This window comes from Chenopodium quinoa, unplaced genomic scaffold (assembly GCF_001683475.1).
Source record: "Chenopodium quinoa cultivar QQ74 unplaced genomic scaffold, ASM168347v1, whole genome shotgun sequence".
Lineage (NCBI taxonomy): Eukaryota > Viridiplantae > Streptophyta > Magnoliopsida > Caryophyllales > Amaranthaceae > Chenopodium > Chenopodium quinoa.
In genome coordinates, this window is record NW_018743196.1 from 423,991 (window position 1) to 447,780 (window position 23,790).

At 32.0% G+C, this 23,790-nt stretch overlaps 2 protein-coding genes across 2 annotated transcripts; one reads left to right on the forward strand and one right to left on the reverse strand.

Moving 5' to 3' along the window:
- Positions 1 to 9,409: 9,409 nt before the first annotated feature.
- Positions 9,410 to 13,788, forward strand: LOC110732914 (protein FAR1-RELATED SEQUENCE 5-like). The gene is made up of 6 exons (XM_021912899.1): positions 9,410 to 11,494; positions 11,739 to 12,741; positions 12,822 to 12,911; positions 12,987 to 13,070; positions 13,154 to 13,219; positions 13,306 to 13,788. The coding sequence occupies exons 1-6, from the start codon at positions 10,407 to 10,409 to the stop codon at positions 13,786 to 13,788; spliced, it is 2,814 nt and encodes a 937-aa protein (XP_021768591.1). The 5' UTR covers positions 9,410 to 10,406.
- A 167-nt stretch (positions 13,789 to 13,955) lies between these two features.
- On the reverse strand, positions 13,956 to 15,611 carry LOC110732971. The gene is made up of 6 exons (XM_021912962.1): positions 15,245 to 15,611; positions 14,998 to 15,157; positions 14,767 to 14,895; positions 14,548 to 14,691; positions 14,233 to 14,433; positions 13,956 to 14,133 (listed from the first exon to the last, which is right to left on the reverse strand). Exons 1-6 carry the CDS (start codon positions 15,289 to 15,291, stop codon positions 14,020 to 14,022), a joined length of 795 nt encoding a protein of 264 aa, XP_021768654.1. The 5' UTR covers positions 15,292 to 15,611; the 3' UTR covers positions 13,956 to 14,019.
- Positions 15,612 to 23,790: the final 8,179 nt, after the last annotated feature.

Consider the following 23,790-nt stretch of genomic DNA (forward strand, 5'->3'; position numbering starts at 1 on the left):
CGTCAGATATCGCTTGAACTCAGAATCATTCAGGGCATTCATAAGAGCCATTACTGCTATCTCTTGTTGCAACTTTGGGATCGTGTTTGCCTCGTTGTTGAATCGCCTGATATAATCCCTCAAAGACTCATCTGCCCTCTGTTCAACTACCATCAACTCTCCTGATGTCCTCTGCCGCACACTGTTGCTAACATACTGCCCGATGAACATCTCAGTCAACCTTTCAAAACTATCTATTACCCCATTCTCCAAATTGTTAAACCAATCAGCTGCAGCCCCAATCAATGTAGTCGGAAAGACCTTACACCATACAGCATCTGAGTTTGTGTAAAGCATCATGTGCCCCTCGTATGACGTTATAAACCTTCCCGGATCTCCTCTTCCATCATACCTACATGTCGGCATCTTGATCTTCTCCATCGGCTGATCCAAGATGCTTTGCGCAAACGGTGACGCCCTTAATTGTACCACAGCTCGCGGTACCTGCCTTTCAACCTGGGAACTTCTCTGCTAATAGGTTCTTGTGATAACAATTCGGCTTGATGACTCCCCCTCTGCGTGACGCGGTGCAATATGCGTCCTTACCGATGTTTCTTGTCGGTGGAGCCTTGGTGAGCTTGTTATTCGATTGGACTGTTCACCTTGACTAGTTAGCGGCACACCCCCTTCTGCCTGAGCCATTTCGGCATCTTTTCTTTTTTTGCTCATTGCAGTCATTACCCTTGCTGCTACCTGCAATTCTTCTGGCGTAAACTCTGCCATGGGATCTACCGTTGCTCCCCTTTGTCTTTTGGGGGTTAACGGCATGTGAAACTGATTTTCCTCCAATGTATGTGTTTCATCTTCTATCTCAATTTCTGGCTGTATTGTGATTGGTTGATTTATTGTTTTACTTATTATCGGTGTCATATTGTTTCCGGCCATAATTATTGTTATTTTTATGTGTGTGGTTCTTAGGCGATAGAAGTAATCACTGGTCCCCTCCTTCTAGCGCCAAATTGTTTCTGTCTGGATCCGATAACCCGAGAACCCGAACCCGAGATCCTGACACCCCTATCGGCAGCCCGAGAACCTACACAATTTGAACAGAAGTTAGCTAACCCCGGGGTGATCCGGGGACAACCACTCCGATGACAAAGTTAGAATGTGTTTTAGAGAAGGAAAATAAGAAAGAGAAAGAAGAGAGAGAAAGAGAGAGAGAGAGAGAGAGAGAGAGAGAGAGAGAGAGAGTGTAACTCATACCTCATTAATGACTCCCAACCTACTATTTATAATAGGTATCATGACAGGTGTCCACAAAGCATGCAAAACCCTTTTCTGCCAAGTGTCAAGCTGCTCTTGCCACGTGCCAAGTATCGACAGGCCGATATGTCTGCTTTACCAAACATATCTGCCCATTAACCAGGTCTACCGGGTTTAAATCCAAATCCGTAAAAGATGTCGGCCCATCCTACATTTCCTCCCATACATTTATATTGCTCATACTGGAAAGATATGGCAAATTGGCAATAGATCGAAGGAGTACTTATACATATAACATATATAGTGCGGATTAGTCTATCTTGATTAATGATTAGGTGAAAGGATTGGTGATGTCATGTTTTATTTTAGATAGAAGTAATGTATTTGTACAATACACAAGAAAAGTATTAATATAGGTAGATAAGCAATATATACTTGGTATAATAGGTCCAAGTGTCCAAGTTGATTGATTAAATAAAAGGCTTAAAATAGAAGAAAAGGAAGAAAAGAATCTTAAAAAGGGAAGGCGGAGAAGTGGAATGGCAACTTTAAAGAAGAGGGAGTTTCATGCGCATAGACAGAGGAGGTATAATAATCATGGGGTTCTCCTAAAACTCGAGAATTATGTAGCTACAATTCAAGAAGGAGATGGTATGCTATTTTGTAGGCTACCTCAATACAATAATATGTTTTCTTTTCTTTCACTAAAGGTGTTAGTGTTAGTCGGTGCTCCGTGCACGGGTTTAATTCCAATATAATATAATATGCAACTTACCGAACATTAATTAATTAGTATATGTATCAATTTCGTCTTTTTTGACTTTACATGTTTTTCAATCATGAACTCTATCTTTCAAATTGAATATAAACTAGCTATATTCTACTCTCATATTCATCATATTAATGTTTAAATTTAGTCACTATATTATCTTGTTTACATTGATTTCTAGCTACAATAAATAGTGCAACTTCACAAACATATTCAACCACTCCCTCCGTATGCAATTCCATCTTATTTTATATTGGACATGCATATTAGGAGTAATCGGACATCTCTACTGCATAAATACAAACTAAGCAGTACACAATGCAATTATTTGAGAACGAATTATGTTCGCTAGTTTAAGATACAAGATAAAAAAATAGGTATATTATAAACTCGTACTGTATATTAGCTGACAAGAGTGAGGTCCATGACCATAGGGCATACATACTCCATAGCCAAATGATAACTGAAATGGCCGTTGGGATGCGTTCCAAAGTTCCCATGAATGCATGCCGTTGACTAAGTTTGTTGATGATAACAGCATCATCCATCTATACGAGTATATGTTATTGTGGTCTGCCCAAGTTCACCGGCCTTATGGGTATTCCACTATTCTTTCGACTTCCTATTTTTCAGCTTTACCACCTTTTATTTTTTTTTTTCACTTTATTATTATATCATCTCCTTTTTTTAGCTTTACCAGGCCAACATTATTATATTGGATGAGCAAGGATTCCAAAGTTTTAATTGGATATTGCGGTCTTATTATCTACTTCAATTCATATGTGAACAATGCAAGAGTTTTCAATTCGGGTAAACGGGTCGAATTTGGGTAATTCATATATTAATAACAGGTTGGGTTATATTCGAGTCGGTGAATAATAGGTCGGGCTTAATTCAGATTTTCGCGGGTTAAAACGAGTTAGGGTAATTCTCGGGTTCGGTTCAAGTCAATAATTTGCAGGTTAGAATCAGGTTGGGTCATTCTCGGGTTTGAGTCGAGTTCGGTTCAAGTCAATAATTTACGGATTATAATCAGGTCGGGTCATTCTCGGGTTCAAGTCGGGTTCGGTTCAAGTCAATAATTTGCGGGTTATAATCAGGTTGGATCATTTCAAAGTCGGGTCATTCTCGGATTCAAATCGGGTTATGTTCAAGTTAATAATAATTTGCAGGTTACAATCAGGTCGGGTCATTTCCAAGTCAGGTCATATTCGGGCCATTTGTGTCTCCCCAAAACCAAACCCAGTGATGAGTACCTTTCACGTCGAATCATAATCGAATGAAACGAAAGTGTGGAAAGGTCTAGTGTTGCGGAAAGTTTTTATTTCTTTTCTCTTCTCTTTGTTTTTGAAAACTTTATTTTAAGAAAACAGTCAATCCAGTTTGGTTGGTCCATGATATGGGTCCAATATGGTGTAGTTGGATGGGGCTTGCAAAGACCTTTCCAACGATATATTATAAGCCCAATTCCGATGAATATTGAGGAAGTTATGGCCAATATACTAAACTGGGCCCGGTTTGAGCTTTATGTACGGCCCAATGATCTAGGGGAGGGCCTAATATGATTTATTATTCCTAATGAAATTAGGAATGGTTTTAGTCTTCTAGAATCTTCTAGAAGGTTGTTTTCATTCCTAATTCAATTAGCATTGATAAGTTGACTTTGTTGACTTTTCGGAGTTTTAATCAAAATCAAATAGCATTTTCGAAGAAATTATATTATTTTATCCTCCAGTACGGTAAACTTATCGGATTTTCGAAAACGCGTCGAAATCAAGCTTGTCGTCCAACCCCAGGCCTTGGCGCCTGGAACCAGGCTTGGCGCCAGGCGCTAGCCATTGGCGCCTGGCGCTAGCCGTTGGTGCCTGGCGCCAGCTACCCAGGGTTGGCGCCAGCTCTGTTTCTTGAGCGTCAGACTCTGTTTTGTTAAATTATCTTTTTTGGCTGATTTTCTCTATAAATATCGTATCAAAAACTCCGTTTTGAATCATCAATTCTCATCTACATCTATCATTCACCAATTCTCCTCATTCACAAGTTTTAATTAGCATTCTTTAAAACATTCATCTTTCTTTCTTACTTTGTTTTCATACAAAATTCCGCATTCACAAGATCAAGAAACACCTAGCCATATTCGAAGTTGCTTTCGCCCTAGACGTGAAAGGTTTTTAATTTCTGAGGGTTTGGTCCCGAATCTCTCTTTCAATTATTTATTTTAATTGTTTTGATTATTATTTTCCTTGAAGTTACTAACGTGTGTATTTTGTTATTAGAAAGAGGTACGAAGCATCAAAGTAAGTACTTTAACTGATTTTTTATTGATATTATGATGTAGAAATCATGTTTATATTGTTATTATGATATTCCTAGTATCATGTCTAGGGTAATTTTAATATCAAATATGCTTATTATGATTCCTGCAATGCTTCCTATTCTCTTCCTAATGCTTATGATTGTTAGTATCATGTTAGGGCTAAAGATTTGATTTTTATTGCTTAGTGACATGCTAGGGTTTGTTATTAATCTTGTTACTATCATGCCTAGGATCTTGCTATTATTATTATGCTTTAATGTTAACATGAACATGATTATGATTATAATTGTTATAATGATTATGAATATTATTATTATTATTATTTTGATGATGATTTTATTTATGATGATGGTTATTATTATTATAATTATTATTCGTGATATTGATTATTTATTATGTTGCTTGATTTATATTGTTATTACTTGATCACACCTTTTATGCATGTTTAAAGGGAATTTGTACTTGTAATCACGCTTAATAAGATATTTAATAATCTTGTTTAGGGTTAATTGTGATTATAATTCAAGTGATCGCCAATAATAGATTTATTTGTGCATTAATGTTCAACCAACATAGATTAAACAAGTTTAGGGTTGATCTTATTGATTGCATGTTAATCAGAAAGCGCACATGAATACGATCAGAATAAAGTAGAGGCCTATTATTAGGGCAGGTTCAATCTCTTTTAGGTTGGATTTGTACCATCATCCCCGAACCCTTATTTGGTTCATGACCTTATGGAGTTGACGATCTCTTGGATCGTTAAGGGGTGTAACCTTCATCCTATGAACGGTTTACAAGTTCCTTAAATACTTGTTGGCGAGTCTTTTGCTCTATCTTCTTCCCTATTGGACGCCACCGTACTTTAGTGTATGATCACAGTGGGGTTCAAGCTAGTGGGATTTTAAAGGCTTGAAATTTATTCCCTACAGCCATATTTATACCCCCCAAACCCTATTTCATCATTCTCGCCGCTTCTCCTCTCCTCTTCTTTCCTACTCTTTCTCTCTCCTCTTCTCCTCTCCTCCTCTTTCGCTCCACTTAACCAGTCTTTCTCATCTCCTCCTTCCCTTTCTCATCTCCTCCTTCTCCCTCAAGACTAAGCTACCGCGTCTCCTTCTCCTTCAAGCCCACCACGAAGACCACCACGAACACCACCACGGAGACCACCGCGAGCACATGCAACACCACCACGGAGACCACCACGAACACGTCTCCTCCTCCCTCAATTTCTGGGTTTTTGTTTTCTGATTTTGATTTTTGATTTTTGAATTTTGTTTTTCGATTTTGATTTTCGATTTTTTCTGGGTTTTTTCGATTTTAATTTTTTTTTTCGTTTTTGTTTTATTTTAATTGATTTCTGGGTTTTTTATTTGTTCGTTTTTGTTTTTCTTTTTTCGATTTCTGGGTTTTTCAATTTTTTATTTTTGTTTTTCGATTTTGATTTTTGTTTTTCTTTTTTATCGATTTTGATTTTTGTGTTTCAATTTTTACTTTTGTTGTCTGATTTTGATTTTTGATTTTTGTTTTTCGATTTTGATTTTTGTTTTTCTTTTTTTTTCGATTTTGATTTTTGTGTTTCGATTTTTACTTTCGTTGTATTATTTTGATTTTTGATTTTTGTTTTTCGATTTTAATTTTCGATTTTTTCTGGGTTTTTTCGATTTCAATTTTTTTTGTTTTTGTTTTTATTTTAATTGATTTCTGGGTTTTTTAATTGTTCGATTTTGTTTTTATTTTTATTACTTCTGGGTTTTTTTCATTTTTTTTCTGGGATTTTGTTTTTATTTTTTTGATTTTTTTTTTATTTTTTTATTTCTGGGTTTTTTCGATTTTGTTTTTATTTTAATCGATTTTAATTCGATTTTTTTTTTCTGGTTTTTTTTTTTATTTTTTTCGCAGCTTATTCATTTTAATCAATTTATTTTTGATGTTTTAATTGGCGCAAGTACACATAATCGAAGAATCAAGAATATGGGGATTTTTAGATTGTGATGTTGTAATTTTTTTTTATTTATATGTTGTAATTTTTTTTTATTTATATGTTGTAATTTTTTTTATTGATCTATGCTGTAAAATTTTATTGATTAAATATATATTAAACAGAATCGTTTATATTGATTGTGATGTTTGATTTATATTTTGTGTTTTATTTAATTTAGTTTATTTAATTTTTAAGCAAAAAAAGACAAAAAAAATTGATTTTTGGGGGTTTTTTGGCACCGGTTAACCGATGCCAAAAACTTTGAAATAATTTTTAGTGGGCCTTTTTGGCACCGGTTAACCGGTGCCAATTTCGATTTTTGGCACCGGTTTAAACCGGTGCCTTTTTAAACCCCTTTTTGGCACCCCCCACATTGGCTTAGGCCGGGTTTGAACTGGTGCCAAATTCATTTTTTCACGTAGTGAACTATATAGTGTATAATTTAGGAAGATAATTATTGCCTTTGACATACAACAAATATATATATTGTATATAACTCTTAAATTTGAGGATAATGCTCCTTTCTTTTGTTGGCCTAGACCGACTTGGTCTCTCAAGACAAAATTCTTTGATCAACAATAATAAGGTGGTCTAAATTGCATTTAAGTTGATTTGAAATCGGGTCAAAAACAATTTGGGTTGAATTTAGGTTGGGTCAATAACAAGTCGTGTTAATTTTGAGTCGGATTAGTAACAGATTGGGATGAATATTTGGGTTGGGTAAGTTATAGGAATGGTAACATTCGGGTCGGTTCAATAACAAGTCGGGTTGAATTTGGGTCAGGTCAATAACAAGTCGGGTTGATTTCGGGTCGGGTTTGTAACAAGTTGGGTTAAATTCGGGTTGGGTTAAGAACGGGTCGGGTTAGTAACAAGTCGAATTAAATTCAGGTTCTGACGGGTTAAAACGGGTTTGGGTCAATTTCGGTTCAAGTCGAGTTCGGTGCAAATTAATTAAATTGACCGTTGAAAACCGGTAAATCGGTGCAAGTTGTAAACCGGTAAGTTGGCCGTTTAAAAGCAAATTTAATGGTTCAACACACCCAATTGGACTCCCGGAGGATATTAGGGACCATGCTAAACATTTCGGCAATTTTTATTTCTGGGCGAAAAAAAGTCAAAAAATTCCAAAATTGAAGGCTAATATTCACGCTTTTTGAGAAATTTTGGAGGTTTCGGGCCCGATGTTGAAAAGTCTTGAAATTCAACGAGATAAATCTAGGGTTCATATAATATCGTTTGGATTCATATATGATCATTATATGTTGTCATAAATGTTCGTGGTAGGCTTGAATTAATGAAATCGGTGCAAGTTGTAAACCGGTAAATTGACCATTTAAAGGCAAATAGGATGTTTCCACCCACCTAATTAGACTCTCGTCGGATATTAGGGACCATGGTAAAATTTTCGACACTTTTTATTTCCGGGCAAAGAAAAGTAAAAAAAATTCCAAAATTAAAGGCTAACATCCACGGTTTTTGAGAAATTTTGGATGTTTCAGGCCCGGTGTTGAAAATCCTTTAGATGTTAGGAGATACATCTCGGGGTCATATAATGTCGTTTTAAACCATATACGATCATTATATGTTGTCATAAATGTTTGTGTAGGCTTGGGTTAATGAAATCGGCAAAAGTTGTAAACCGGTAAATTGGCCGGTTAAAGGAAAATTGGATGGTTCCACCCAGTCAATTGGACTTCCGGAGGGTATTAGGGACCATGGCTAACATTTTGGCGATTTTTTTTTTTCCGAGGAAAAAAGTAAAAAAAAAAATCCAAATTTAAAGACTAATATCCACGATTTTTAAGAAATTTAGGAGGTTTCGGGGGTCCGGTGTCGAAAAGCCTTTAGATTTTAGGGGATACATCTCGGGGTCATATAATGTAGTTTGGAACCATATATGATCATTATATGTTGTCATTAATGTTCGTAGTAGGTTTGAGTTAATTTAATCGGTGCAATTTATTTTCATCCCCTAATTAATTACCTGTGATTCTCATACAAATTTTTTTGAACATAACATTAAAGTAAGGGCCTGTTCATGCATACTTAATGAATTGTACTTAGCTAAACTAAACTGAACTGATTGGAGCTGAACCGTACTGAATTGAGCTGAACTGAATATTTCATGAGAGAGTCGAGGGAAATTAGGAGCTGAACTGAAGTGAACTGATTGGAGCTGAATTGAAATGAACTAATTAGAGATGAACTGAACTGAACTGAACTCAAATTAAGTAAATGTGAAAAGGCCTTAACTAGACTTTCTTTCCTTGCATTGGTCATTTGCGAAAAGGGATTCAACCAACAACAAACATCAGAATTTATTAATTTCAAACCACTCACATAATAATAATAGTAGTAGTAGTATATTTTGAGAAACTTCTTGTCATATTGTATGTTTACTTTCTATGTGCTGTGTCCATAACCATAGTTTATTCAATACCTAATCTACATTATTAGTTCCTCATGAGACAAGGATGCGGACAACTTTTTGCCAAAGTTATACATGTCTAGAAATTGATGTGTGTTAAGGTTTAAATGATAAACTTGGGACAATTTGTTATTTATCAAGAAAAAAGCTTTGATCATAAGCATAATTGTTATAAAAGACTTTGTGCTAATGTTTGTTTATACTTCAATTATCTCTTTTTATTCATATGTATCCTATATCCACTTCTCCGTTCAAGGCCTTATCGAGTGGTAATAGATATATATAATTAAGAAACACGATTGTTTAGGGATGAAAATCCATTACCTTGTAAGGAAAACAGAAATAATGGAGGTGTATAAACTACAACAACAACAGCATATATAGGAGCACACTAATTAATTGTAATGTACCTCAATAAAGAAAAAAAAAAGAGCAGTTCAGTTGTTGATGCTGTTGATTTAGGCATTAGCAAAATCAGTGGGAAAGACCGAAAGATATAGAGTGAAGTCAGCACTCAGCAGGCCAGCAATACAGATGAAATACTACGTAAAATTTAGAAGCAGTAAAGTTATAGTATCCAAGTCTTCAGGCAGAAAAGCCCAACCTGCTTTGTTTTAATAGTACTCAACCACAACGGACTTTATTGTTTGGTTTAGATTACAGAACCAAATACAGGCCTTGAATTCAGTGAAAATTTTACCCTACACCCTAGTGTAGGGTGTGTTCCCTACACCCCCCCTATGCTACGTCGTTTTGTAGCTGGTATTGAGTTCCCTTTTGCGATTCTTTCCTTTTTTTTTTTTTTTTTTTCCTTTTTTTCTTTTTTTCTTTTCTTCCTCTTTTTTCCTTTTTCCTTTGATTCTTATTATTCAATTTATGTATATATATGATTTTAAACCCTATTTTTTCTCTCTCTTCAATTGATCAACCAACCTCCATTTTTGATCTACATTTTTCTCTCGCTAATTCATCTTCTTCATTTGATTTTTTGAACGAATTCGTTAATTGTTACCGATCATCAATGGCGAATTCTGCATCTGGAGATTGCGTTGATTTTGATCGCGATTGCGAGCGTGTGTTTCCTTCTGGACTTCGTTTCGTTGATTCGTTTGTGCAACAATGTGAGTAATTGTGATCATAATTTTTCAATTTTTAATTATCCCTAATTTGTTCTGTTATAATGCTCTGTTAATTTGAACTTAATTGATGTATTATTATTCACTTTCGATTTTTGAATTTACTACTTTGATTACATTATGATGAACGTTTTTGGATTGTTGTACTTTGTATGAACATTTTGTTGCTTCATTTGTTGTTTCATTTGTTGTTTTCTCTGTGTTTTAGAATTGTGTGTTTTTGTCGTATATTTTGTAGATTATACTTTCAATTAATCGTTTATGTTTTCTTATTCATTGTTACTAATGTGTTTATGTTCAGTCTTAAAGTCATTTTTGATCATTTATTTTTACATTTTTATATCGATATTATGTGTAGTGGTAAATAATGAAAATATTGTTCAAAATATTATGTGCTGAAATTCTTTTTGCAATTGATCATGTGCTGTTTTGATATTGAACATTTTACTTATTTGTTATTGTTCATTCATGAAACTCTTTATGATCATTTATAATTGTATATTGTGCAGTGGAAAAAAAATGATGATATTATGTATTTAGAAGCAGAACAGTCTGAATTAAAGGATAAAGAATTTAAATCTGAAGATGAAGCTTTCGAAGCGTATAATGAATATGCTTTTAGGAAAGGTTTTGGAATTCGAATTGGGAAGAGTAAGAGAAGAAGAGATGATTCTTTTTTGATGAAAAGATTTGTTTGTTGTAATGAGGGATTCAAAGATAATAAGTGTAAGAATAAAAGGATTTATGAGAAGTTGGATCATCGAACTGGTTGTTTAGCTTTTGTGCAGTTTCATATTGATCATTTAGGGGTCTATACATGTACAAGACATGAAATGGTTCATAATCATGCTATGATTCCTCCTGAAAAAAGGCATTTGATAAGGTCTCAAAGAGATGTGAATAAAGAGCAGCTTCTTTTCATTTCAACAATGAAATTGAGTGGAGTCAAAGTTACTGATTCTTTGAGGGTTCTAAAGAAGGAGGTTGGGGGATCTCCTAATCTTTGTTTTACTGCTTCTGATGCTTATAATGCATTGTCATCTGAAAAAGCTGCCCAAATTGAAGGATGTGATGGTAACCAATTGATTAAATATTTTGCCAAGAGACATGTGGATGAGACAGATTTTTATTATGATTTTGAACAAGATGATAGTGGTGCTTTAGTTAGTTTTTTTTGGCGTGATGGTAGGATGATGAGAGATTATCATTACTTTGGAGATTTGTTGGTTTTTGATACAACTTATAGAACTAATAAATATAGAATGATATGTGCTCCATTTGTTGGGATGAACCATCATGGTAACAATGTCATGTTTGGTATGGGTTTTATTCTTAATGAGCGCACCGAGTCTTTTGATTGGTTGTTTGATACATTTTTGCACTCAATGGGGAGGAAAAGTCCCATTACAATTATGACTGATCAAGCACAAGCGATTGCAGCGGGTATAAGAAACATTTTTCCTTCAACTGTTCATCATCGTTTATGTGTATGGCATCTTGAACAAAATTCTAAGAAACACATTGGAGCATTGAGAGCTTTGGAAGGCTTTACAGATTTGTTTGGATATCTTTTGAAGTATTGTGAAACTCCTGCTGAATTTGAATATTTCTGGAAAAGGTAAATTATTGTTTTTTGTATTTATTTTTTATTTTTATTATGTGATATATTTGATTATTATGTGATATATATATGAACATTTAGTGTTTTACATATGATCATACAATTTACTTTGTTATGTATGTTATCATAATATTATTAGTGTCCATATTGTTTATGATCATTATTCCTTACACAAATGTACATATTTTAATTTATATTTTGTTCATTTTTAAATTAATATATGATCATTTCTGTTATACAGGATGTGTGATAAATACAAATGTGAAAATGATGATTGGTTATGTGATTTGTATAAAATAAAGGAAATGTGGTGTCCTGCTTATTCTAAGAAGTATTGGTCTGGTGGTATATTGTCTTCTCAACGTAGTGAAACTACTAATAAGTCAGTTTCACAACGTCTTAATAAGACTCAAGGTTTATGTGATTTTTATCATGTTTTTCTTGATGTCATTTCTGAGTGGAGAAGTAAGGAAGGTGCAAGAGATTACAATACTCTGAGGGGTAATAGGCACCTAGCTTTTGCTAATATTGGTATATTAGTTCATGCAAGATCATTGTACACTATTCAAGCTTATGTTCTTTTTGAAGAGGAGTTCATTAGGGGGACAGCTTATGATCATGTTGATAATGGTTTGCGTTTTCCAGAATATTCATATCTTCTTTGGAGGCCTGGGAAGGATATAATTAAGCATGAAGTTGTTTTTAATAAGGAAACACATGCAATTTGTTGCACATGCATGTACTTTAGTGAGACTGGTTTACTTTGTTCTCATTCTCTTCGAGTATATCATTTGCATTGTGTGCGTAATATTCCACAAGAGTATATAATGAAACGATGGACAAAGGCTGCCATGTGTAGTCATGGTATTGAAGAACCTATTTTGAGGACAAATGTTGTGGCTACTAGTGTTTGGAGGTCACAAACAATCAGAAAGTTTGTTAAGTTGATAACAAGTTGTCAGAATTCTTTGAATGCAAGGGCAGAGGTTGAGTGTTATTTCAATCTGTTAAAAGAAAAGGTTGAGAGTGTATCAGGTGTAATTGACTTTAGTGAACCTGTTAAAGAGGTTGAAATTGTTGATCTTGAGATCAAGAATCCTCCAAAAGCTAGGCCTAAAGGTGAGAGGAATGTAAGGCCTAAGAGTACCTTGGAGAAGCAGTGTAACAAGGCAAAGGGTAATTTCAAGAGGAAAAAGTCTCTGTACACTCCTTACAAAAGGGGTATAGGGCAAGCAGTTGTACAGGTATATGATCATTTCATATTTTCAAATTGATCATTTCAGTTTTCGTAAATGATCATTTATGTTTTTTTTTTTTTAAATAGGAACTTGATGAGAACGGTTGTGCTGTTACTTATGCTAATTCTATTAGTGATCCCATTGAATTGATTGTTTTGAGCAATAAACGGGCTCAGGTAAATTCAAATGTGCCAAAAAAAACATTTTATTTATATTTTATTAATATTGATTTTTATAATTTAAAAATATAGGTCGGCTTAAAATCAGCTGTTGTAGAAGAAATTCCTTCTAGTTCTAAGGAATCAAATCATAGTATTTCCAATGATTTTGATCAGGTATATGAACATTTATGATCTATATTATAATTTTTTTTTATTTAATTTTTTATTTTTTATATTTTTTTTTGGTTTTTTTGTAGGCTACTGGTGAAAGCTCTCTTTCATCTATCATATCTATTGATGTTGATATTTCATCTATTGCTAAGGTTTTTTTTTTCCATATTTGTTTGTATAAGTGTTTGTAACTGATCATATACTGGTTTATTAATGATCAATTTAATTTTTTTTAAAGGCGAAGGATTTAAATCTTGAAGGTGTTTCTGCTGTTCAACCTTGTTCTAATTTTGGTGCAAATAAAGGTGCTTCTGGTGTTAAAACTTACTCTCAAATTAATCCAAGAGTTCCAATTCATACTAGTGCGTCAACAAAATCTCCTGTTGTTATTCAACCTACTGTTCCCAGGAATGTTCAAAATCAAACTCAGAATTGTTCAAACACCAATCCAGAAATGATCATATCCAACTCCAGGAATGTTCAATCAACAAATGTTCAAGTTATTTCTCCTACGGTTCAAATAAATGATCAAGGATTTCCTGTTCAGAATGTTCAAGTTACTCCTCCCACAGTTCAAAGAAATGATCAAGGTGCTCGTGTTCCAATTCTTCAATCAAGAAATGTTCAATTAGGTTCTAAAAAGATTTCTTCTAAATATGATAGGTTGTTATCCTTTTTTGATACAAGTGTAGCTAAACGTTTGGCTAATAAAGATAAATAATTAGTATTCCAGAACTTTATAAACATTAGACTTTTTTGTAATGTTGATTTAATTACTATTTTGTAATTTTGAATTTTCGATCTATTATATAAAAAACATTCATTCAAAGATTAAAATGAAATATCAATTACAATAATATTAAAATAAAATCCATAAGTCTACTTCTAAAAAAAAAAAAATAGTCATATATAAGAAATGAACATATACATAGTTGTAAATGAACATTTGAAACTACAAAGTTGCAAATTTTCTAGCTTTCCTTCTATTTGCTCTTGATTCAGTGTTTTCTTCAAATAACATCAGTTCTGCTGTGTATTGGAGCCTTAGATTTCTAATTTGTTCCACCTGTTGAACAAAATGAATTGTCAAATTTTAATTAAACAATCTTTACTGTTTCATAAATGAATATTATATCTTAAATAATTGATCATTTATAACTCTTACATTGTTTGGTTTTAAATCACAAATCCAGCTCTCATTAGGATCAGCAGTGAAGGTTTCCATATGCTTCATAATGTAAACTCCACAGTTTGTATAGTCATTGTTGCTACGCCATTTCATCTTTTCCAAAACAACTGTGTAGTCTTCAATTCTTTTTGCATCTTGATATCCAAGGTGTTTCATGTACTCTGCCAATCCTTTTAACTGATAGAAAAAAGAGTAAAAATTGTTTAGAAGTTTGTATTGTGATGAAGACATGAACAATTAATAAAATATAATTGATCATGTAGTCAACTATAAATGAACATATTATCTCACCATCATTTTTGGTTGTTCTTCATATTTTGCTTTGACTGATACCTTTTTTGGTAGTTTTCTATTGTCAATTATATGAATTTTGTCTTCTATATGATTGACGCACAACAGAAAAAAATGTTGAGAAGTTGATACTGGGAAGAAGACCTGAACAAATTATATAATGTTATTGGACAATATATTGAAGGTAATTGAACATTTGTATTAAACAAGAATTAATACCTGTTTATATCCAACAATGCTGTCAATTTTATTCAACTTCAGTTCATTGTCAATTCTTTCTATGAAGGCATTAATTCTTGTCTTCATTGATGATCCTTCTTGACAAACTCTATTTGTGCACATAATGTGCTGTTGAAATACAAACAAACATATAGAAGTTAAATGAATTTTTAGCAATTATTTATCATAGGAAAATAGAATCAATAATATAAAAAAAGAAGAAAGACTAACATGAAGCACTGTTGAGAAATAAATCTTGTTTCTCGGCTTTTTATGATTAAGAAACCTTGCCCATCCATCTATGACACAATTTGTCACTTCAACATCATCTCCAAGAGTTTTCATTTCATTTCTATTGATGAGATTCAAGCCATCATAGTATAAGAGTGCACTGCATTATGAACATTTAATAATATGAATGTGAACATATTTTTATAAAAGATATTAAACCTTAAGTTTAATTAGTGTAAGTAATTACCTTTCATCTTTTCCACCAAGAGCAAAGTCTACTGCAATTTGGTTCATGGCTTTCTCATCTTTAAACAGATCCTTGTACTTGACCAAGTAAGGAGATCGGAAAGCAGGAGGAATTGTTTTCTTTTCGCGTTTTGGTCTTGTTGTTCAATATAAAATATTGTTAAATTAAGAAAATTATGAGGAACATAAATGAACATTTGAGTGTATATAAATAAATTTGAAATTATACCTTTCAACCTTTTCCTTTTCAGTTTTTTTCTTCTTTTCTGCAATTGACTTTTTCTTATCATCATTCCTGGTCATATTACATAACACAAATGTACATTTAGGTATATGAAAATGTTCATTATTATTTTTGAACATTTACTTAATATAAATAATGTACCTTTTTGTGACTTTTGAGGATGAAGCAACAATCTTCTTGTTTTCACTGAAAAGTGAAACAATGTCAGTACATATTAATAAAATAAAAGCTTCTTATGTAACACCCTGAATCATTTTCAATTCATAAAATGAAAGATATTGATTTAACATAAACCTATTGATTTAACATAAACCACACATTCATATTACATATTCAACAAAATAATGTTCACACATACAATAGTTTGAGAAACACCAGTTTCAAGTTACAACACGATAGTAACATAAGTTAAATTGTTCCATCTAGATATTTTATCCTACACCATTACATAACCCTAATAGTAAGACATGTCTTCAGGATTTTACCCCTCCACTTTTTCATCATTTTTTGTTTTTTCAAAAACATCTTCCTTGTTTTGTTTTCCACCTTCAACTGTGTTTTTTGGATCATCACTTTTTTCACCACCATCTGACCTAGGGTCAGCATCAACCACTGAACCAGATCCTGCATCTAAGAAAAAATTTAATTAGATATAATATAATTTCTTTGTAAATGAACATTTGAGTATTTATAATTGAACATTATACCTGTTCTAGGCAATCCTTCATTATCTGACCTAGTGTCAGCATCAAATTTTGAACCAGTTGCTGCGTCTAACAAAAAAATACAATTAATAATGAATATTTCTTGTTTGTAAATGAACATTTTACACTTTTTAATTGAACATTATACCAGTTCTAGAAAATTCTTCAATTCTTTGTTCTGAAGCTGCTGAAGTTTTACCCACATCCTTTTCTCCAGCTGTATTATAAATCATCATTTTGGAGATACACTAAGTTAATAGTATTTACACATAATAATTAGAAATGAACATTTCTACTTAAGTTTATGTACATTATTATTAAATATATGAACATATTACCATTTGTTGAAATTATTGGTTGTTCAATTATATCACCAAGTGTTGAAAAGGTGGGCCCTGTTTCTGTTTAGGACAATTTAGACCACAAATTTAGAATTTTTCATATAAAAATTAGGATATATAGTCTCTTTTAGTTAGAATTTACCAATGGCTGGAGAAGGTGGAGTCAACCCCAAGCTGAAAGCTTTTCTGATGTCATATTCTTGTTCTTTTTCCTTTCCCTTTTTGGTTAATTTCTTCCCAGTCATTTGCTTCTCAGTTGTTTGCTTTTCAGACCCTTGCATCAGATTCTTCTCAGCTTGTGCAAGTGCATTTAGGAAATCCTCACTGCCAAAGAATTCTTCATCTTGGCTTAGAATTGATGGTTCCCTAGCTACCACCTTTCCTAAAACTTCATCAACTTTTTTCACCAAGTCATTTCCAGGGAAGATATCCTTTGCCTTCACCAATTTTGAAGAAAGCTTTGACAGGTTTGAACAAGTTGTTTTTACCAGGGAAACAAAATCATCCATAAAAACCTATATGAATGAATATTAAAAATTATGCAGTTGAACATTTCAGATTATACAAATGAACATTTATGTTAACAAAAGTGATCATTTTATAACCTTAGGACTTTCTTCAACTTCTGCAGCAATCCTTGGTAGAATTTTCCCTCTCCCAAATCCCAATTCTAATTCAATCTTCAACCTCTCAAGAACCATGTCTCTATTCCATGCAGATATGATAGGAATTGTTCTTGGAGGCCTTTTGTCTAACCTCTGAACTCTATCAAAATAGAACAACTACAAGAAAAAAGAAAACATGGAACAGAACATAAACAATAAAAAAAAGTGCATTTATTTAAATTTAAATGAACATCTTGTATCTAAGAATATACCATCAGAAATTGAAGAGGGCCTTTGTAGAACCCCTTGCCTTGCTGCTTTCTCCAATCAACATGACATTTGATAAGTGAGTCATATACAAACTGACACCAGTTCAAATTTTTTATGTTTTCTTTGTCCATCATAGAATAAAGAAATTTGAAATGGCATTGATTGTTTGATACACATTTCATCAAGCAGTTCACAGCCACTGCTAAAAAGTTAGTAATGAAATGTTCACTTGGTGGTCTGTTGTTGGTGAATTTATCATTTATGTATCCATTCACAATCTGCAAACAAAATGAACAAAACATTTATACTTTTGATCATTTAATGTATTTAAAATGAACATTTAAAACTGATCATACCTGACTCACTGATGGAGTTTTTCCTGACCATGATTTTCTCCATTTCTTCAGAAATTCTGCATACTCCTCACTAATTTTATCAGACTTTGGCTCAACAATTGGAATTTCTCCTGTAGGCAAGCCATAAACTACCCTAACATCCTCTACCTCAATTTCTATTTTTTCATTCTTTGGTAGTTCAAAACACTGGCTATTTTCTTCAAAACTTCCCAATAACCAGTTACAGAACTTTTGATCAAGTTGAGGTAAACTAATGTCAAGAAGTGATCCTAACCCTATATCAATAACTTGTTGTTTTTGGGTAGGTGTCATCTTTTTTATCCATGCAATGAACTTCACATGTCCTCCTCTCTTTGAAGATTTCTCTTCCTCAAATTCATCTTCCTGAATTTCCTCAACTTCATCAGTTTCTATTGCTTGAACCATTTCAGTTTTCATTTTCTTTTTTCTCCTACCTTCAATCTTTCCTTCATCATACAGTACCATCTTTTGCTCCTCCTTTTCAACCTTTGCCTTCACTGAATTCCCTTTCTTTGCCTGTTTCTTCCTTGGCTTTACTTCTTCCTCTTCCTCCTCTTCCTCCACCTCATAATCATCCTCACTGACAGGCTCTTCTTCTGCTCTATAAACTGACTCTTCACTATCATCATCACTGTCAGTAGAACTTTCATCAGTAGGATCTTGAGAGGGTTCATCTGATGGTACTTCTTGTATTTTTTTTCTCTTTCCAGCATTTCTCTTGGCAGGACTGACATCTGAAAATTAAATATATAATTTTGTTTAAGTATTGAAAATGTACAGTAAGCAAATGATAAAATGAACAAAATTGTTTTCTCAAATGATCATTCTATATATAGAAATTGAACATTTATAATATATCATTATATACCTGCTTTTCTTTTGCCAGCAACCTTAGAAGTTTTCTTCACTTCTTCTAGAGTTTTCTTTTTCCCACCTATATATTGAAATTGAACATTAATGATATACCATCATAAATGATCATTCTATACATTAAGATTGAACATTTACCCTTTTTGCCTTGGTCTGGAGGATATTCAGCAGGAGCACCTGCCATTTTTTTTATTGGAGTAGGTGCTGGAGGTGGTGCATCAGCTTCCTTTTGAATAGGAAAATTCCTTGTAGACATTCTTCTCTTCTGTCCTATTTTTGCGGTTTCTTTAGCAGGTTCAACATCCTTCTTCAGGCTTCCCTTTTCAGATTCATCTAACAGAACATCTATTGTTTTTAAAAAAAATTTATGTTAGTATATTTGAAAGTGTAATATTTATTGTGTAACAGAAAAGTATTATGATTACCTTGGCTCCTTGTAATTCTACCACTTGGCACAACAACAAGGCTTTTGTTTTTGTTTTTCCTTGCAACCATTTTGTATCTTGTTTTCATTTTGGTTGACTGATCACTTTTTTGTGATGATGGAGCTGTCTCCTCACTAAGTTTTGTGGAAACTTTATCATCATCTTGATCTAGAAGATAAGTTTCATCCTCAATTTGAACAAAATCAGGTGCAATTTGTGCTGCATATGAAATGATCAAATATAAAAGATTAAATAAACATTTATTAAATTGGATGACAAATGTTTACTATATACAATATAAATGAACATTTCAGGTAATGAATATGTACATTTTCCACTATTTACCTTTCGGATCTGTTGTCTTTGTAGACTCATCTTCCACTGTTTTCTCTTTAGGGATTTTCTCCTTTTCAGGCTCTTTTTTTCCCTCTTGTCCTTCTATGAAAATTTAATTAGTTAATATTTATATATTTTTTTAATCTTATTGAACATTCAATATTATGTAGATCCAATATGAACATTTTATGTAATAAAAATGTACATTTATAAATTTTTACCTTCTACATTTGTTGTCTTTGGAAAGACATCTTCCACAGTTTTGTCTTTAGGGCTTTTCTCTTTTTCAGTCCCTTTTTTCCTTCTTGTCCTTCTATTAAAATTTATTTAGTTAAAATTTAATTTTTTTAATCTTATTGAATATTTAATATTATGCTTTTCCAATATGAACATTTTTTGTAATAAAAATGTACATTTTAAAATTTTTACCTTTTTCCACAGTTTTCTCTTCTATTGGCCCTTTTTCTTTCTTTTTTGCTTCACCTTCAAAAGTAATAGTATTGTTAAAATTGATATTTATGACTATTAAACAAAAATATTCAATAAATATGATCATTTACCTTTCCTGATTTCCTTGCTTGCCTTTTCCATTCTTTTGAGATTTCTCATAATTCTGATTGTCGATTCTTTGTACTTTCTGTAAATGTATGATATTAACTTTGAAATATATTCATTAATTGATTAAATTAATTCAATTATTTAAATTTAAACATACTTTGGGTTTCTCTCTATGTCTAAATGTATTTCTTGCATCTTGTCCTTTAATGTTGTTATTCTTGAATCATCTTTGGGTTTTCTGATATTTCATTAAAAATATGTTTGAATTTACAATTTTGATTAGTAAATAAAAAAATGAACATATAACTTATATTACTATTGGTCATGAGCAAACTTTTTTGTACTGATTTTCAAATGAACATATAGTCTATCTAAATTGAACATTTAAGTTTTCTTACTTTTGGCCAAGACTATTCTTTACTGGATTGCTTTGCACTTTTGGTTGAACTTCTTCTTGCTTGCTGAAATCAATATTAAGAAATACTTTAAATAAAAAATGCACATAAATTGTACATAAAATATACTGTTATAAAAATGAACATTTGTTTATATAAAATTGATCATTAGTATACCTTTCATCCCTACTCTCTTTGTCAGTTGTGTTATGTGTAGCAGACACACTCTTAGTTGTTGCATTAGTAGCAGGAATGTTCTCACTTTGTTCACTTAAAAAAAACAGAATTATTTTATATAATATGATATTAAAGTATGAACTAATTTATACAATGAAGAAGATAATTAGTTATTTTGTATAAAGCTTTTATACCTTATTGTTTGATTTGTCTCTGGTGGTCTTGATTTTGACATAACAAATTTCACTCGAACCTTTTTTTTTTCACTAAAATTTTAAGAATTACCTAATAAGTTTGGTATATATATACAATGTACAATAATTGAATGTAAAAACAATTATTTTATACATATAGACTTACTTGTTTAAAGTGTATCTTTCATAACTATTACCATATTCATTTTGTTCTATAACCTTCTTTAGAGTTAATGGTTCAGATTTCCCATCTCTAAATTGAAGCAAGTGTATCACTCTAAATGGCACATCACTACATTATAAATTAATTACATGACATTAGTTTGAATGCATATCACTGAAATGATTATTATCATATTTATATATGTGCATGATGATTTAATGAAATGTATATTTGTTATTTAAATCTCAATGAATACTCAAATGAACAAATATACATATATGATCATAATTATATCTATAAATGAACATTATGAGTATCAAATATGATCATATACAATGATGTTTCAATGAAATGTACTTTTGTTTTTAAATCTCAATAAATACTCATATGAACAAATATAAATATATGATCATAACTATATCTATAAATGAACATTATGAGTATCAAATATGATCATATACAAATAACATATTAAACAAAGATAAAACCAATTTTATCAAATACAACTAGCATATTAGACATGAACATAATATATTCTGTAAATGACTAATTACCTTGGTAGTGGAGACATTGTTAAATCCGTACCAATTGACTTGTCAATATCTTTTAAAAGTTCCGGATCTACAATTGGATCATTTTGGCGGTTTTTTTTCAATTTGTCTACTCTTGACTGAAGAGGTACATCATCATCATCGTCTCTGTTTTATTTAATAAATTGTTAATGTTTTAGTTATTTTCAGTAAAATCTTAGAACAATTACTACAATCGCAAAAAATTTTAACAAAAATTAGGTTTTACAAATAAATTCGCTCTATAATTTTCATCGCAAGAATATGAACAAATTAGGTTTTACAAAAGTTAGGGTTCATACATTTCTTCAGAAATTTTCAACAAATTACTCGTCTGTGAAGTATTTTTCTCCAAAATCATACTACAATTGCAAAAAATTGAACAAAAATTAGGTTTCACACATAAAATCGCACTATAATTGTCATCGAAAGAAAATGAACAAAATTACTTACTCTTTAGATACATTTTGCTCCGATTTTGCAGTTTCTTCTTTCATGTTCTTCTCTGTAGTGGTTTTTTGCAAAATCGCACTACAATCGCAACAAAATGAACAAAATTAAGGTTTCACACATAAAATTGCACTACAATCTCAAAAAATGAACAAAACTAACGAAATTACTTACTCTTTTTGTTGTGATTGTTTAATTTCTTCTCGAATATCAGACATTTGAAGCAATTTTGGAGTATTTTGAAGCAATTTTTCAGTGATTTAAATTGAAATTTGTTCCGATTCGTTGGGTTTGATGAGAGAGAAACTCTAGAGAAATGAAGAAGATGGTGTTTAGAGAGAGAAAATGATTTGAAATTGATTTTTTTTTTTTTTTTTTTATGTATATATATGTGGGGTAGGGGAAGTTAGTTATGCAGTTACTGTGGTTATTGTGGGGAGTGGGTAATTATTGTGGGTTAGTGGAGGGGGTGTGGGTAGTAACTCTAAACGCTGCGTTTAGAGGGAGTGTAGGTTGGGCTACCTACACTAGGGTCTAGTGTATACCAACTATGAATTCAGAATAGTGATTTAGGGCTTTTCAAAAACCAGTCTAAGCAGTTCGAATGGGCTGGACCGAATAGAATCATTCCGATCTTTACCTCTAAACATTTGGATTACAATTCCGGAGTACGTACATTGATTTTGCATCTAATTTATCGGTGCAAATATGAACCAAAATAATGTTTAAATACTAATCCAAATTACTAGACAATTTCAGGATATGTTGAACGTTGAGTGTTTAGTGATCCTAGGAATGTACAGAACTAGATACATTTTTCACTCCTTCATCCACTGCCTTAAATTTATAAAACTCTGATGTGTGATTCATTTTTTTCGTTGATAAAAATCTTCACCCTAAAGTTCCTTTTACGTAAGTGGATCTCACAACTCTAATAATCTACTCCTATACTTTCTTTTTTCTTTTTTGTTACAACTTCATTGGAGTATTATACACATGTACTTCCTTTGTTCTTTTTTTGTTACAACTTCATTGAAGTATTTCATTGGAGTATTCTACACCTATACTTTCCTTGTTCTTTTTTTGTTTGTTCAAGTTGACTGTTTACAATCTCGAAAACATATGGTAAAAACGTAAATATATATCTTCAACTCCATTTATGCAAAATTATTAAAATTAAGTGAAGTTTTATTGAAACATTAATTTAACAATGTTTTTTTTTTTGGCCAACCACAACGTGTGGTAAGCTGACACACACCCAACCATTGACTGGGTAACCACTGGTAGTAACCCCTGACCGGATAACCTCTAACTGATCGAGTAACCCTTGCCACACGCCAGACACATATGAAACTTTGTGTTATTTTAAGACAATCTAACAAGATTCCATGTAACTATAATTTTTTGGAAAAATATTATTAATTAAGAAGTTAAAATAGGAAAGGATTAATAAAATATTTTCACTAATACATTAATTTACGTGTGTTTTTATCATGCATTCCTAAATGAAATATCAAACAAGCTAATATATTGATACTTATTTGTAGCCTTAAGGGTTAGTATAACATTAATCCATTTAATTTTTATAGATTAATGATTATTTATGATAATTTCTTAAAAATTAAACCACAAAAAGTGTAATGGTCCAAACAAATTAAATAAATTAAATTAACAAGTAGAGACCACCACTACTTAGTTCCTATTTTAATAGTAATAAAGAAGTGATAGCATTTAATAAAACTTGGTATATTATCTGTCAAAATGTGTACCAGTATAGATCATATATTCATATGTCATAGTTTAAGTATCCCATGACATCACTAGGCATACGTAATGACTTATTGACCTCTATTGGAGATTTGAAGTTAT

What these genes read in the sequence shown, in the direction of transcription:
- LOC110732914 (XM_021912899.1), top strand. Translation starts at nt 10,407, where the DNA reads ATGTATTTAGAAGCAGAACAGTCTGAATTAAAGGATAAAGAATTTAAA. An exon ending in TAGGGCAAGCAGTTGTACAG is followed by an intron (nt 12,742 to 12,821) that starts GTATATGATCAT and finishes TTTTTTAAATAG; the next exon opens with GAACTTGATGAGAACGGTTG. An exon ending in TGAGCAATAAACGGGCTCAG is followed by an intron (nt 12,912 to 12,986) that starts GTAAATTCAAAT and finishes TTAAAAATATAG; the next exon opens with GTCGGCTTAAAATCAGCTGT.
- LOC110732971 (XM_021912962.1), bottom strand. Translation starts at nt 15,291, where the DNA reads ATGAACCAAATTGCAGTAGACTTTGCTCTTGGTGGAAAAGATGAAAG. An exon ending in CTTGGTGGAAAAGATGAAAG is followed by an intron (nt 15,158 to 15,244) that starts GTAATTACTTAC and finishes TTCATAATGCAG; the next exon opens with TGCACTCTTATACTATGATG. An exon ending in GCATTGTTGGATATAAACAG is followed by an intron (nt 14,692 to 14,766) that starts GTATTAATTCTT and finishes TAATTTGTTCAG; the next exon opens with GTCTTCTTCCCAGTATCAAC.